The 15631-nt window shown below is 47.7% G+C and overlaps 1 protein-coding gene across 1 annotated transcript in view; it reads right to left on the bottom strand.

Moving 5' to 3' along the window:
- dok1b (docking protein 1b) overlaps window positions 1–15631 on the bottom strand; it is a 65705-nt gene that overhangs the window by 19325 nt on the left and 30749 nt on the right. The window contains exons 2-3 of the mRNA XM_078408694.1: window positions 12141–12437; window positions 6318–6396 (exon numbers count right to left, since the gene is read on the bottom strand). Of these exons, the coding sequence (XP_078264820.1) occupies window positions 6318–6396; window positions 12141–12437 (376 nt within the window). The remainder of the gene's footprint in view (window positions 1–6317; window positions 6397–12140; window positions 12438–15631) is intronic.

Raw genomic sequence — 15631 nt, 5'->3', positions numbered from 1 at the left:
GACCCGAAACATCACCTATTCCTTTTCTCCAGAGATGCTGCCTGTCCCGCTGAGTTATTCTAGCATTTTGTGTTTATCTTCGGTTGAAACCAGCATCTGCAGTTCCTCCCTACACCAAACCACAGTCTCACATGCACAGCAGCTCAAGACGATGTTGACTCGAGCGTGCAGAGGGCATGTTTAGGCAAGACGCACTTCAACAACTGGAACATGTTTGACAACAAAGCTAGCAAAGAGCATAACAGGGACACAGGAGAGTCATAGAGTGATACAGGCCCTTCCGTTCAGCTTGCCCAGACTGATCGTCTAAATGTTTCTTAAGCGTTGCGATAGTCCCTGCCTCAATTACCTCCTCCGCATCCATACACCCACCACCCTTTGAGTGAAAAAGGTACCCTTTAGATTCCTGTTAAATCTTTCCCCCCTCAACCTAATCCTATGTCGCCTGGTTTTTCGATTTCCCTACTCAGGGCAAGAGACTCTGAGCATCTACCCGATCTATTTCTCTCATGGTTTTTATACACCTCTGCAAGATCACCCCCTCGTCCTCCTGCGCTCCAAGGAATAGAGTCCCAGCCTGCTCAACCTCTCCCTGTAGCTCCTGGCAACATCCTCATAAATCTTCTCTGCACCCTTTCCAATTCGACAATATCTTTCCTGGAATGTGGTGCTCAGAACTGAACACAATACTATCTGCTGCTTCCCACGACTCCATTTTACTGCTTCACTGCAAAACTTCCTCTAAGTATGTCCACTGTGAAGAAATTCTCCTCTCTTTGGTGAGGACTTTGCATGACTCCCTCTCACTGTTCCTCTGCTGCACCACATTCACAAGTTCACAAGTTGTAGGAGTAGAATTAGGCCATTCGGCCCATCAAGTCTACTCCGCCATTCAATCATGGCTGATCTCTGCCTCCTCATCCCATTTTCCTGCCATCTCCCCATAACCTTTGACACCCGTTCTAATCAAGACCTTATCTGTCTCTGCCTTAAAAATATCCACTGACTTGGCCTCCACAGCCCTCTGTGGCAATGAGTTCCACAGATTACCTACCCTCTGACTAAAGAAGTTCCTCCTCACCTCCTTTCTAAAAGAGCGCCCTTTAATTCTGAGGCTGTGACCTTTGGTCCTAGACTCTTCCACCAGTGGAAACATCCTCTCCACATCCACTCTATCCAGGCCTTTCACTATTCTGTGCATTTCAATGAGGTCCCCCCTCATTCTTCTAAACCCCAGCGAGTACAGGCCCAGTGCCGACAAACGCTCATCTTATGCTAACTCACTCATTCCTGGGATCATTCTTGTAAACCTCCTCTGGACCCTCTCCAGAGCCAGCACATCCTTCCTCAGATATTCTAACTTTGGGACCCCAAGGATGAGTGAGGCACATAAATGCAGTGGGCATAGGGGGCGTTCGGGTGTGTTCCGGATGCCAGTCCCTCCACCTCTCGGATGTTCTTCTCTAAGCCGACAACTCAAGCATTGCGATATTATTTATAAATAGGGCACTGCACCTAATAGTGACGTGCTTTTCCTGTCTGCACTGGAAACATCACGGTCTGGTTGGCAGTCTACGCACAGACTTCTTTAACAACCTCCACTGATGCTGCCCAACCCACATAGAAACATACACAATAGGTGCAGGAGGGGGCCATTTGGCCCTTCGTGCCAGAACCGCCATTCATTGTGATCAAGGCTGATCATCCAAGATCAATACCCCGTTCCTGCTTTCTCCCCATATCCTTTGATTCCATAAATACGGTACAGTACAGGAACAGGCCCTTCGGCCCACAGTGTCAGCAATGAACATGATACGATGAAATGTCCTAGAGTTAAAGAATTGAATGGAGGGCTGTATCAGGTATTGATCAGCCTTACTTATGTTGTGTGCCATTAACCACTCTTGTTGTAGAGTCTTCTTCTTCTTGTGTTTGAGGCAGCAGAGGTTATGTAACGCCCTCCAGGCGCTGTAGCCAGTGCAGCGTGCTGTTGTCGAGGGCCGTGAGGTCTACCCCTCCACCAGGGGGGCGGAGGACAGTGCAGTCGAAAATGCCGTGCTGCGCTGTTTGTTATAGAGTCATAGAGTGATGCAGTGTGGAAACAGGCCCTTCGGCCCAACTTGCCCACATCGGCCAACATGTCCCAGCTACACTAGTCCCACATGCCGGCGTTTGGTCTCCAAACCTGCCCGATCCATGTACTTTTCTAACTGTTTCAAGAAAGGAGCGAGAGAGAAAACGGGGAATTACAGACCAGTTAGCCTGACTTTGGTGGTGGGAAATATGCTGGAGTCAATTATTAAAGAGGTAATAACGGTGCATTTGGATAGCAGTAAAAGGATAAGTCCAAGTCATCATGGATTTATGAAAGGGAAATCATGCTTGACTAATCTTCTGGAGTTTTTTGAGGATGTGACAAGTAAAATGGATGAAGGGGAGCCAGTGGATGTAGTGTATCCAGACTTTCAGAAAGCCTTTGACAAGGTCCCACACGGGAGATTGGTGACCAAAATTAGAGCACATGGTATTGGGGGTAGGGTGTTGATATGGATAGAAAATTGGTTGGCAAACAGGAAGCAAAGAGTAGGAGTAAACGGGTCCTTTTCAGAATAGCAGGCAGTGGCGAGTGGAGTGCCGCAAGGCTCGGTGTTGGGGCCGCAACTGTTTACCATATATATTAATGATTTGGAAGAGGGAATTAGAAGCAACACTAGCAAGTTTGCGGATGACACAAAGCTGGGTGGCAGTGTAAACTGTGAAGAGGATGTTAGGAGGTTGCAGGGTGACCTGGACATGTTGAGTGAGTGGGCAGATGCGTGGCAGATGCAGTATAATATAGATAAATGTGAGGTTATCCACTTTGGCGGCAAAAACAAGGAGGCAGATTATTATCTCAATGGTGTTAGGTTAGGTAAGGGGAGGTGCAGTGAGACCTGGGTGTCCTTGTACACCAGTCACTGAAAGTTGGCGTGCAGGTACAGCAGGCAGTGAAGAAAGCTAATGGAATATTGGCCTTCATAACAAGAGGATTTCAGTATAGGAGGAAAGAGGTTCTTCTGCAGTTGTATAGGGCCCTGGTAAGACCACATCTGGAGTATTGAGTGCAGTTTTGGTCTCCTAATTTGAGGAAGGACATCCTTGTAATTGGGGCAGTGCAGCGTAGGTTCACGAGATTGATCCCTGGGATGGCGGGACTGTCATATGAGAAAAGATTGAAAAGCTTGTATTCTCTGGAGTTTAGAAGGATGAGAGGGCAGCTTATAGAAACATATAAAATTATAAAAGGACTGGATGCAGGAAAATGTTCCCAATGATGGGCGAGTCCAGAACCGGGGGCCACAGTCTTAGAATAAAGGGGAGGCCATTTAAAACTGAGGTGAGAAAAAACTTTTTCACCCAGAGAGTTGTGAATTTGTGGAATTCTTTGCCACATAAGGCAGTGGAAGCCAAATCACTGGATGGATTTAAGAGAGAGTTATATAGAGCTCTAGGGTCTAGTGGAATCAAAGGATATGGGGAGAAGGCAGGCACGGGTTATTGATTGGGGGCGATCAGCCATGATCACAATGAATGGCGGTGCTGGCTCGAAGGGCCGAAGGGCCTCCTGATGCACCTATTTTCCATGTTTCTAAATTATGGGATAGTCCCTGCCTCGGATATCTCCTCTGGCAGCTCATTCCATACACCCATAAAAATCCCTCAGAATACTCTCTATTAACTTTCCAACTATAGATGTTCAGCTCCTCTAGGGATGGTGCCTGACCACCTGAGTTACTCCAGTGACTTATATTCAGCAGGCGCTCTGCATTTATAAACAGTAACAGCCATCCAGGTGGATAGTCTAGGACCAGAGGCCATAGCCTCAGAGCAAAAGGACGTACCTTTAGAAAGATGAGGAATCCGAGTCAATGGATATTTTTAAGGCAGAGTTTGACATAACGGTGTCAGGGGTGATGGGGAAAGGGCAGGAGAATTGGGTTAGGAGGGAGAGATAAATCAGCCATGATTGAATGGTGGAGTAGACTTGTTTGGCAAAGGGTCCAATTCTGCTCCGATAACTTATGAATATTAACTTATCTTATCGAAACGTATAAGATTATTAAGGGGTTCGACACGTTAGAGGCAGGAAACATGTTCCCAATGTTGGGGGAGTCCAGAACAAGGGGCCACAGTTTAAGAATAAGGGGTAGGCCATTTAGAACTGAGATGAGGGAAAACATTTTCAGTCAGAGAGTTGTGAATCTGTGGAATTCTCTGCCTCAGAAAGCAGTGGAGGCCAATTCTCTGAATGCATTCAAGAGAGAGCTGGATAGAGCTCTTAAGGATAGCAGAGTCAGGGGGTATGGGGAGAAGGCAGGAACGGGGTACTGATTGAGAATGATCAGCCATGATCACATTGAATGGCGGTGCTGGCTCGAAGGGCCGAATGGCCTCCTCCTGCACCTATTGTCTATGGTCTATCACAGATTTTGGCAAATGGCATAAGAAGTGTAAAACTGGGATACGATGACATTTTTTCTTCTCTGAGGATAGTGACTTGTGGAATTTAGTTTAGTTTAATTAGTTTAGTTTAGAGATGCAGCAGGCCCTTCGGCCCATCGATTCCGCTCCGACCAGTGATCCTTCCTGCACACTAACATAATCCGACACACATTAGGGACAATTTCACAATTTTTCCGAAGCCAATTAGCCTACAAACCTGTACGTCTTTGGAGTGTGGGAAGAAGCCGGAACACCTGGAGAAAACGCATGCAGGTCACGGGGAGAATGTACAAACTCCATGCAGACAGCGCCCGTAGTCAGGATCAAACCCGGGTCTCTGGCGCTGTGAGGCAGCAACTCTACCGCTGCGCCACCGCGTGCAGAAGATGACGGAGGTTAGGTAAATCAATAAATTTAAAAGATAACTTTTATGTCAAGAAATTCTATCGAGGTTCTATCTCGGTGGAGGCCAAGTCAATGGATATTTTTAAGGCGAAGATTGACAAATTCTTGATTAGTGCGGGTGTCAGGGGTTATGGGGAGAAGGCAGGAGAATGGGGTTAGGAGGGAGAGATAGATCAGCCGTGATTGAATGGCGTAGAAGACTTGATGGGCCGAATGGCCTAATCCTGCTCTTAGAATTTATGACATTATAAACTTTCCAGCCACGCATTAGAAACATAGAAACATAGAAAATAGGTGCAGGAGTAGGCCATTCGGCCCTTCGAGCCTGCACCGCCATTCAATATGATCATGGCTGATCATCCAGCTCAGTATCCCGTACCTGCCTTCTCTCCGTACTCCCTGATCCCTTTAGCCACAAGGGCCACATCTAACTCCCTCTTAAATATAGCCAATGAACTGGCCTCAACTACCTTCTGTGGCAGAATTCCACAGATTCACCACTCTCTGTGTGAAAAAAAACTTTTTCATCTCGGTCCTAAAAGACTTCCCCTTATCCTTAAACTGTGACCCCTTGTTCTGGACTTCCCCAACATCGGGAACAATCTTCCTGCATCTAGCCTGTCCAACCCCTTAAGAATTTTGTAAGTTTCCATAAGATCCCCCCTCAATCTTCTAAATTCCAGCGAGTACAAGCCGAGTCTATCCAGTCTTTCTTCATATGAAAGTCCTGCCATCCCAGGAATCAATCTGGTGAACCTTCTCTGTACTCCCTCTATGGCAAGAATATCTTTCCTCAGATTAGGAGACCAAAACTGTATGCAATACTCCAGGTGTGGTCTCACCAATGCCCTGTACAACTGCAGCAGAACCTCTCTGCTCCTATACTCAAATCCCCTCGCTATGAATGCCAACATACCATTCGCTTTCTTCACTGCCATTCTACTTCATAAGTTCACTATTTGGTAAGTTTCAATGAGGTTCTCCCCTCATCCTTCTAAACTCCAGCGAGTAGAAGCCCAGTGCCTTCAAACATTCTTCACACCTTAACCCAATCATTCTTGGGATCATTCTCATAAACCACCTCTGGACCCTCTCCAAGACCAGCACTACTTGGACGGCATGGCAGCCCAGCGGTAGAGCTACTGCCTTACAGCGACAGAGACCGTGTTCCATCCTGTCCATGGGTGCTGTCTGTACGGAGTTTGTACGTTCGCCCCGTGACCTGCGTGGGTTTTCTCCGAGATCTTCGGTTTCCTCCCACACTCCAAAGACGTAGTTTGCAGGCTAATTGGCATGGTATAATTGTAAATTGTCCCTCGTGTGTGTGTGTAGGATGATGTTAGTGCACGCGATCACTGGGTCGATGCGGACTCGATAGGCCAAAGGTCCTGTTTCCGCGCGGTATTGCTCTAATCTAATAAACTACTCACCTTCCGACCGGGAATAGTAGATACTGTTCTCCGCCATCTCCAAAGGTTTTGTTCCGTGACTGATGTCCGTGAGAGGAGGCTACAAAAAGAGAGAGAGACAAACATAAGTGAGATGATCATTAATAACTAGCATCAGAGAGCATCCGAAGCTAGTTGCAGGAAAAATGTTCCCAATGTTGAGGGAGTCCAGAACCAGGGGCCACAGGTTAAGGATAATGGGGAGGCCATTTAAAACGGGTTTACACCGAAGAGAGGGACAAAATACTGGAGTAACTCATTGGGACAGGGAGCATCTCGGGAGAGAAGTTGAGTCCCTTCTGCAGACTCATGACCTCCTCATTTCTAACCTCAATACTCTGACTGATGAAAGCCTTTTTGACCACCCTATCTCCCTGCGACAGAGACTGTCACTCCCACATTGGTCTCTTCAGCCACAAGCGATGCTACTCTAGCCGAGGTGTGGAGCAAGCAGCTAACTAGGATGCATCACCCATGGTCAGCCATGACCGAGGGGGCCTACGAATCTCCCTGTGATGCCACCTTCAAGGAACTATGTACCTGCACTCCTAGATCCCTCTGCTCTACAACACTCCCCAGAGCCCTACCATTCACTGTGTAGTCCTGCCCATGTTAGACTTTCCAAAGTGCAACACCTTTTCTGTATTAGATTTAGATTTAGAGATACAGCGCAGAAACAGGCCCTTCGGCCCACCGGGTCCGCGCCGTCCAGCGATCCCTGCACATTAACACTATCCTACACACACTAGGGACAATTTTAAATTTACCCAGTCAATTGACCTACAAACCTGTACGTCTTTGGAGTGTGGGAGGAAACCGAAGATCTCGGAGAAAACCCACGCAGGTCACGGGGAGAACGTACAATCTCCGTACAGACAGCACCCGGAGTCGGGATCGAACCCGGGTCTCCGGCGCTGCATTCGCTGTAAGGCAGCAACTCTACCGCTGCGCCACCGTGCCGCCCATTACAATTCCATCAACAATTCCTCAGGCCACCTGCCGATCGGATCAAGATCCTGCTGCAATTTTTGACACCCATCTTCACTATCTACAATGCCACCCACTTTAGTGTCATCTGCAAACGTGCTAATCATGCCTTCTACGTTCTCATGTTCATAAGTTCACAAATGTTAGGGACAGAATTAGGCCATTCGGCCATCAAGTCTACTCCACCATTCAAACATGGCTGATCTACTTTTCCCTCAACCCCATTCTCCTGCCTTCTCCTCATAACCCCTGACACCCGTACTGATCAAGAATCAGTCAATTTCTCCCGTAAAAATGTCCATTGATTTGGTCTCCACAGCCATCTGTGGCAGTGTTCCACAGATTCACCACCCTCTGGCTAAAGATATTCATCTCATCTCAATAGACAATAGACAATAGGTGCAGGAGGAGGCCATTCGGCCCTTCGAGCCTGTGCGCACCGCCATTCAATGTGATCATGGCTGATCATTCTCAATCAGTACCCCGTTCCTGCCTTCTCCCCATACCCCCTGACTCCGCTGTCCTTAAGAGCTCGATCCAGCTTTCTCTTGCATCTCCTTTCTAAAAGTAGGTTCTTTCATTTTGAGGCTGTGGCCTCTGGTTGTAGACTCTCCCAAGAGTGAAAATATCCTCTCCACATCCACTCTATCCAGGCCTTTCACTATTTGGTAAGTTTCAATGGGAGCCCCCCACTCATCCTTCAAAACTCCAGCGAGTATATGCACAGTGCCTTCAAAAACTCATCATATGTTGCCAAAAACTCATCATATGAAGGTGTGGAATTCTCTGCCTCAGAAGGCAGTGGAGGCCAGTTCGTTGGATGCTTTCAAGAGAGAGCTGGACAGAGCTCTTAAGGATAGCGGAGTGAGGGGGTATGGGGAGAAGGCAGGAACGGGGTACTGATTGATAGTGATCAGCCATGATCGCATTGAATGGCGGTGCTGGCTCGAAGGGCTGAATGGCCTACTCCTGCACCTATTGTCTATTGTCTATTGTCTATTGCCCCGCTGAGTTACTCCTCCACCCTATGGCTCCAGCTATCAGGAGAGGTTGGTCAAACATGGACCGTTTTCTCTGGTACGTCGGAGGTTGAGGGGAAACCTCAAGAAGTATATAAAATGATGGGAGGCATAGATAAACAGTCAGAACCATTCCCCCCCCAAAGAAGGAAATATCAAAGACTGGAGGGCATAGGTTTAATAGACAATAGGTGCAGGAGGAGGCCATTCGGCCCTTCGAGCCAGCACCGCCATTCAATGTGATCATAGCTGATCATTCTCAATCAGTACCCCGTTCCTGCCTTCTCCCCATACCCCCTGACTCCGCTATCCTTAAGAGCTCTATCTAGCTCTCTCTTGGATGCATTCAGATAATTGGCCTCCACTGCGTTCTGAGGCAGAGAATTCCACAGATTCACAACTCTCTGACTGAAAAAGTTTTTCCTCATCTCAGTTCTAAATGGCCTACCCCTTATTCTTAAACTGTGGCCCCTTGTTCTGGACTCCCCCAACATTGGGAACATGTTTCCTGCCACTAACGTGTCCAACCCCTTAATAATCTTATACGTTTCGATAAGATCCCCTCTCATCCTTCTAAATTCCAGTGTATACAAGCCTTGTCGCACCAGTCTTTCAACTTATGACAGTCCTGCCATTCCGGGAATTAACCTAGTAAACCCACGCTGCACGCCCTCAATAGCAAGAATATCAAGGTCAGAGGGGCAATGTTTAAAGGAGATGTGTGGGTCAAGTTCTTTTTTGCAGGTGGTGGTGGGTGCCTGGAACATGCTGCCAGGGATGGTGGTGGAGACAGATAGGATAGTGGCATTTAGGAAGCTTTTATCGCGTCATAGAGTGATACAGTGTGCAAACAGGCCCTTCGGCCCAACTCCCCCACACCGGCCAACAATGTCCCAGCTACCCTCGTCCCACCTGCCTGCACTTGGTCCATAACCCTCCAAACCTGTCCTATCCATGTACCTGTCTAACTGTTTCTTAAACGATGGGATAGTCCCAGCCTCAACTACCTCCTCTGGCAGCTTGTTCCATACATCGACCATCGTCCTTGTGACAAAGTTACCCCTCAGATTCCTATTAAATCTTTTCCACTTCACCTTGAACCGATGTTCTCTGGTCCTCGATTCCCCTACTCTGGTTAAGAGACTCTGTGCATCTACCCGATCTATTCCTCTGATGATTTTGTATGGAATAGAGACCCAGCCTAGTCAACCTCTCCCTATCGCTCACACCCTCTGGCAACATCCTTGTAATCTTTTCTGAACCCTTTTAACCCTTTTAAAACTACCCCTTTAGGTAGTTGCATAGATGTGCAGTGAATACTAAGGTATGGATCATGTGCAGACAGAAGAGATTAGTTGAACTTGGCATCATGTAGGGGCTGCTAAGATACTCCAGCTCTTTGTATCTCTTGGTGTTTTGCTCAATAGAACTATTGTGCTCTTGAATCAAAAGTGAATTTCATTATGCAAAGCTACTTTCTGTTGGACTACTGGGTACAAAATCCACATTCCATTTAGACATGCAGCAAGAAAACGGGCCCTTCGGCCCATCTGACCTATGCTGACCAAGAGGCCCCATCTACACTAGTCCCACCTGCTCGCGTTGGCTTTTATCCTTCGATACATTTCCCATTCATGTCCCTCTCCAAAATATCTTTTAAATGCTGCCATAGTACCTGTCTCAATGACCTCATATCTCAGATAGCATAAAACTAGACAACGGATACAACAAATATCAAAGATCGACACAAAATGGTGGAGCAACTCAGCGGGTTAGACAGCATCTCTGGGGAAGAGGAATAGATAGAGCTCTTAGGGCTAATGGAATCAAGCGATATGGGGAGACAGCAGGGACGGTGTACTGATTTTGGCGGTGCTGGCTGGAAGGGCCGAGTGGCCTACTCCTGCACCTATTTTCTACGTTTCTAATAGGTGACGTTTTGAGTCGTGACCCTTCTTCAGACTGAGAGTTAGGGGAGATGGAAACGAGAGGTGTGAAAAGGTTCTTCGTGGCAAACCAACATCTGTAGTTCCTTCCTGTTCAAAAAAAAATTCAGGTATTTTTTGACAATAAAAACCAAATCTCACGGAGTCACAAAGTCATAGAGCAGTGGTGTACAGAAAGAGTAGACAACAGACAATAGGTGCAGGAGGAGGCCATTCGGCCCCATCGAGCCAGCACCGCCATTCAATGTGATCATGGCTGATCATTCTCAATCGGTACCCCGTTCCTGCCTTCTCCCCATACCCCCTGACTCCGCTATCCTTAAGAGCTCTATCTAGCTCTCTCTTGAATGCATTCAGAGAATTGGCCTCCACTGCCCTCTGAGGCAGAGAATTCCACAGATTCACAACTCTCTGACTGAAAAAGATTTTCCTCATCTCCGTTCTAAATGGCCTACCCCTTATTCTTAAACTGTGGCCCCTGGTTCTGGAGTCCCCCAACATTGGGAACATGTTTCCTGCCTCTAACGTGTCCAACCCCTTAATAATCTTATACGTTTTGATAAGATCCCCTCTCGTCCTTCTAAACAGGCCCCATGGCTCATCTTGGCCATGTCGACCAAGTAGGTGGCGTGGTGGCGCAGCGATAGAGTTGCCATACAGCGCCGCAGAACCTGGTTCCTTCCCGACTACGGGTGCTGTCTGTACGGAGTTTGTACGTTCTCCCCGTGACCGTGTGGGTTTTCTCTGGGATCTCTGGTTTACTCTCACACTCCAAAGACGTACAGGTTTGCAGGTTAATTGGCTTGGTATAAATGTAAATTTTCCCTAATTTTATGTAGGATAGTGTTAGTGTACGGGGGTGATCGCTGGTTGGCGCGGACTGGGTGGGCCGAAGGGCCTGTTTCCACGCGGTATCTCTAAACTAAACTAAACTAAGTTGGCATATTGGGTTGGTCCCATTTGCATGCATTTTAGTTTAGTTTAGTTTAGTTTAGAGATACAGCGCGGAAACAGGCCCTTCGGCCCACCGGGTCCGCGCCGACCAGCGATCCCCGCACATTAACACTATCCTACACACACTAGGGACAGTTTTTACATTTGCCCAGCCAATTAACCTACAAACCTGTACGTCTTTGGAGTGTGGGAGGAAACCGAAGATCTCGGAGAAAACCCACGCAGGTCACGGGGAGAACGTACAAACTCCGTACAGACGGCGCCCGTAGTCAGGATTGAACCTGAGTCCCCGGCGCTGCATTCGCTGTAAGGCAGCAACTCTACCGCTGAGCCACCGTGCCGCACAAATTCACAACTATTTTATAATGTATAAAATTCTAATCATTCCAATCTCTCTTCATATCTCTTCATACAAGGGATCAGTCTGGTGAAACTTAGTCGGACATTCTCTGTGGCAAGTGTCAGTTGTTGGACAAGGAAACCAGTTACACATAACACTCAGCATGGTCACGGCATGGTTCAGGAACAGCTCCATCCAAGACCAGAAGAAATTGTGGACACAGCCCAGACCATCAGACCTATCGGCCCACTGGGTCCGTGCCCACCAGCCATCCCTGCACATTATCCTACACCCACTGGGGACAATTTTTACATTTACCAAGCCAATTAGCCTACAAACCTCTACGTCTTTGGAGCGCGGGAGGAAACCGAAGATCTCGGAGAAAACCCACGCAGGTCACTGGGAGAACGTACAAACTCCGTACAGACGGCGCCCGTAGTCGGGATCGAACCCTGTAAGACAGCGTAAGACAGCGACTCTACCGCTGCGCCACCGTGACCGCCCGAATGCATTTGGCCCATATCTCCCTCACCCTTCCCTACGCCTCGTTAAGCCTCACCGGGAAAGCCGTTTCGCAGAGTATTTCCACCCATTCCGCGCTGGTCGACTTCTCGGCCGCAAAGGTGTAGAGCTTCTCCTCGGTTTCGATGGCGAACGCTGACATGCACTCCTTGGGACACACCTCGCTCGGCACGTGCGTGATCCTGATGCAATTGGACAGGCGGATTAACTTCTTGTCCATCTTTTTGGTCGTTTGCTTCTCGGACACGTTCTCCTTGCTGTCGAAGAATTCCAGCCGGGAGATCCCAAACTGACTGGCCGGGTACAGCACGAACCAATTCTTCTTCCAACTCTTCTGCAAAGAGAATCAGGGACAAACTTGTAATCAGTCACGTGAGACAAGGTTTGCCTCACTGATATCCACAAGAGCGACATTGATCTGTCCATTGACCTGACCCACAGGCACATAATTCCCTGAAAGTGACGTCACAGGGTGGTCAAGAAATAGACAATAGACAATAGGTGCAGGAGGAGGCCATTCGGCCCCTCGAGCCAGCTTCGCCATTCAATGTGATCATAGCTGATCATTCTCAATCAGTACCCCGTTCCTGCCTTCTCCCCATACCCCCTGACTCCGCTATCCTTAAGAGCTCTATCTAGCTCTCTCTTGAATGCATTCAGAGAATTGGCCTCCACTGCCTTCTGAGGCAGAGAATTCCACAGATTCACAACTCTCTGACTGAAAAAGTTTTTCCTCATGTCAGTTCTAAATGGCCTACCCCTTATTCTTAAACTGTGGCCCCTTGTTCTGGACTTCCCCCAATAAATGCTAGCGTTTATTTTGAGAAGACTAGAATACAAAAACAGGGATGTAATGCTGAGGCTCAATAAGGCGTTGGTCAGGCCACACATTTGGAGTATTGTGAGCAGTTTTGGGACCCATAATCTGAGGATGTGCTGGCTCTGGAGAGGGTCCAGAAAGCATTTTATCGGGATGCATCACAGCACGGTTTGAAAACAGCTCCATCCAAGACCGCAGGAAATTGCAGCGAATTGTGGACGTAGCCCAGACCATCACACAAACCAACCTCCCTTCCATTCAGTGTGTAAGAAGGAACTGCAGATGCTGGTTTATATAACAGAAAATGGTGGAGTAACTCAGCGAGTCAGGCAGCATCTCTGGAGACAAGGCACGGGTGACGTTTCTGGTCGAGACACCTATCTCTGTGTCTCCCTCTCCCCTGACTCTCAGTCTGAAGAAGGGTCTCAGCCCGAAACGTTCTATCCAGAGATGCTGCCTGTCCCGCTGAGTTACTCCAGCATTTTGTGTCTTCCTTCCATTGATTCCATTTATACCTCACGCTGCCTCGGCAAGGCCAGCAGCAGAATCAAGGATGAGTCGCACCCTGGCAACTCCCTCTTCTCCCCTCTCCCATCAGGCAAAAGGTACAGAAGTGTGAAAACGCACACCTCCAGATTCAAAGACAGTTTATTCCCATCTGAACTGAACCATCCTACCACAACCAGAGAGCAATGCTGAACTACTATCTACCTCATGGGTGAACCCCGGACTATCCTTGATCGGACTTTGCTGGCTTACATATATCTGTACACTGAAATTGTAATCATGTATTGTCTTTCCGCTGGCTGGATAGCTGGCGGCACGGTGGCGCAGCGGTAGAGTTGCTGCCTCACAGCGAATGCAGCGCCGGAGACTCAGGTTCGATCCTGACTACGGGCGCCGTCTGTACGGAGTTTGTACGTTCTCCCCGTGACCTGCGTGGGTTTTCTCCGAGATCTTCGGTTTCCTCCCACACTCCCACACTCCAAAGGTTAATTGGCTGGGCAAAATGTTAAAAAAAATTGTCCCTAGTGTGTGTAGGATAGTGTTAATGTGCGGGGATCGCTGGGCGGCGCGGACCCGGTGGGCCGAAGGGCCTGTTTCCGCGCTGTATCTCTAAAATCAAAAAAAAAATCTAAAACAAAACCTTTTTACTGTACCTCGGTACAGCTTGCTGCTCTGCGCGCCCCAGGCCTCCAGCCGACGCCTCCAGGCTAGCCCCAGGCTTCCAGCCGACGCCTCCAGGTGAGGCCCGAGAACGGACAACTAGGCCCGAGTCCCCGACACCAGCGGGCGTTGGACTCCAGATACCGGTCCACGGCTTTTCGAGGCCGAGTCCTTTCAAGGCCGAGGCTTTTCAAGTCACGCGGCAGCAGCCTCGCCTGGCCTTCCCACCCCTTCCCTTTCTTTCCTTAAAAATATTTGCTGTTCGTAGCTGTTTTTAGCTGTTTTTAGCTGTATTTAGCTGTCTTCAAGACAAGACAAGGCAAGGAAATGGACCGGTGGCGGCGGTTGTTTCTCTTCTCAGTCTTATTTAGTTTTATCTTTTATCGGGACTTTTTTTTAGCTCTTTAGCTGTTTTTAACCTTGAAAACTTTTACTAAAACTCAGTGCCCAGAAAACATACATAAATGTGTTTCGTGGAAATGGGTTGCAAAACTATCAGCAATAAAGATGGTATCAAAATCGCTGTTATAAATTGCCGTAGTATAAAAGGAAAATCTGCTGCTATAAATTCATTTATTGAAATTGAAAAACCCTATATCCTTTAGGGTTTTTCAATTTCAATAAATGAATTTGGACCGAATCTTGGCTAGACCCAACAATCAAATCTGCTGAGCTTTTCCCTCCTCGTCTCCAAATTTTTAGAAAGGACAGAAACTCGCATGGAGGTGGTGTATTAATCGGAGTAAATAATACCATTCCTTGCTTTGAAAGAACCGGCTTAGACAGCGACTCTGAGCAAATCTGGTGTCAAGTTACGCTCCAGGGCCAGTCGTTACAGATCGGAAGCTTTTACCGACCGCCTGACACGAAATCTGTGCCTCTTTTAGATCTTAAATCAAACATCTCCAAAATTAGCGCCTTGTCACGCTCTCCACTTGTCATCCTGGGGGGGGGGGGGAGGATTTCAATGTCCCAGGTGTAGATTGGTCTGATGGCACAAAAAGCGAACCAAAAGGGGCTCTTCAGGAAGCCCTGGTTGACCTTATTCTGGAAAACCACCTGTTCCAAAAAGTCACTCACTTTCCCCACCAGACGCGATGATGCAGGTGGCACTGAAAATACTTTAGATTTATTGTTGACTTCGCATCCAGACTTAATTTCGGAGGTTTCAACGTGTGCTGGAATCAGCGATCATTTTATTATTCAAGCAAAACTACACACAAAGATCAAAGTTCCTTCAAAACCACCGCGTAAAATCTCCCTCTGGAGAAAACTGAACAGTGAGGAATTTAAAGACTTGGCAGAAAAACTGAGGAAAGATTTCTTTAACCTGCATCCAGATAAAAGAACCGTAAAGGACAGTTGGGTGTGGCTGAGAGACTCTTTAAATGACATTGTTGTATATCATGTTCCTCAAAAACTCATTAAGAGCCTTATGCAAATGATTTTCATTCAATTCATTTTGAATGACAATAAAGGCATATTATTATTATTATTATTATGCACTCTCCTTGGTTTTCGGCAAAACTGAAACATCTCTG

Source organism: Rhinoraja longicauda, chromosome 1, assembly GCF_053455715.1.
Source record: "Rhinoraja longicauda isolate Sanriku21f chromosome 1, sRhiLon1.1, whole genome shotgun sequence".
NCBI lineage: Eukaryota > Metazoa > Chordata > Chondrichthyes > Rajiformes > Arhynchobatidae > Rhinoraja > Rhinoraja longicauda.
The sequence above is the reverse complement of the archived record's forward strand: the minus strand, read 5'-3'. Positions and strand labels throughout refer to the sequence as shown.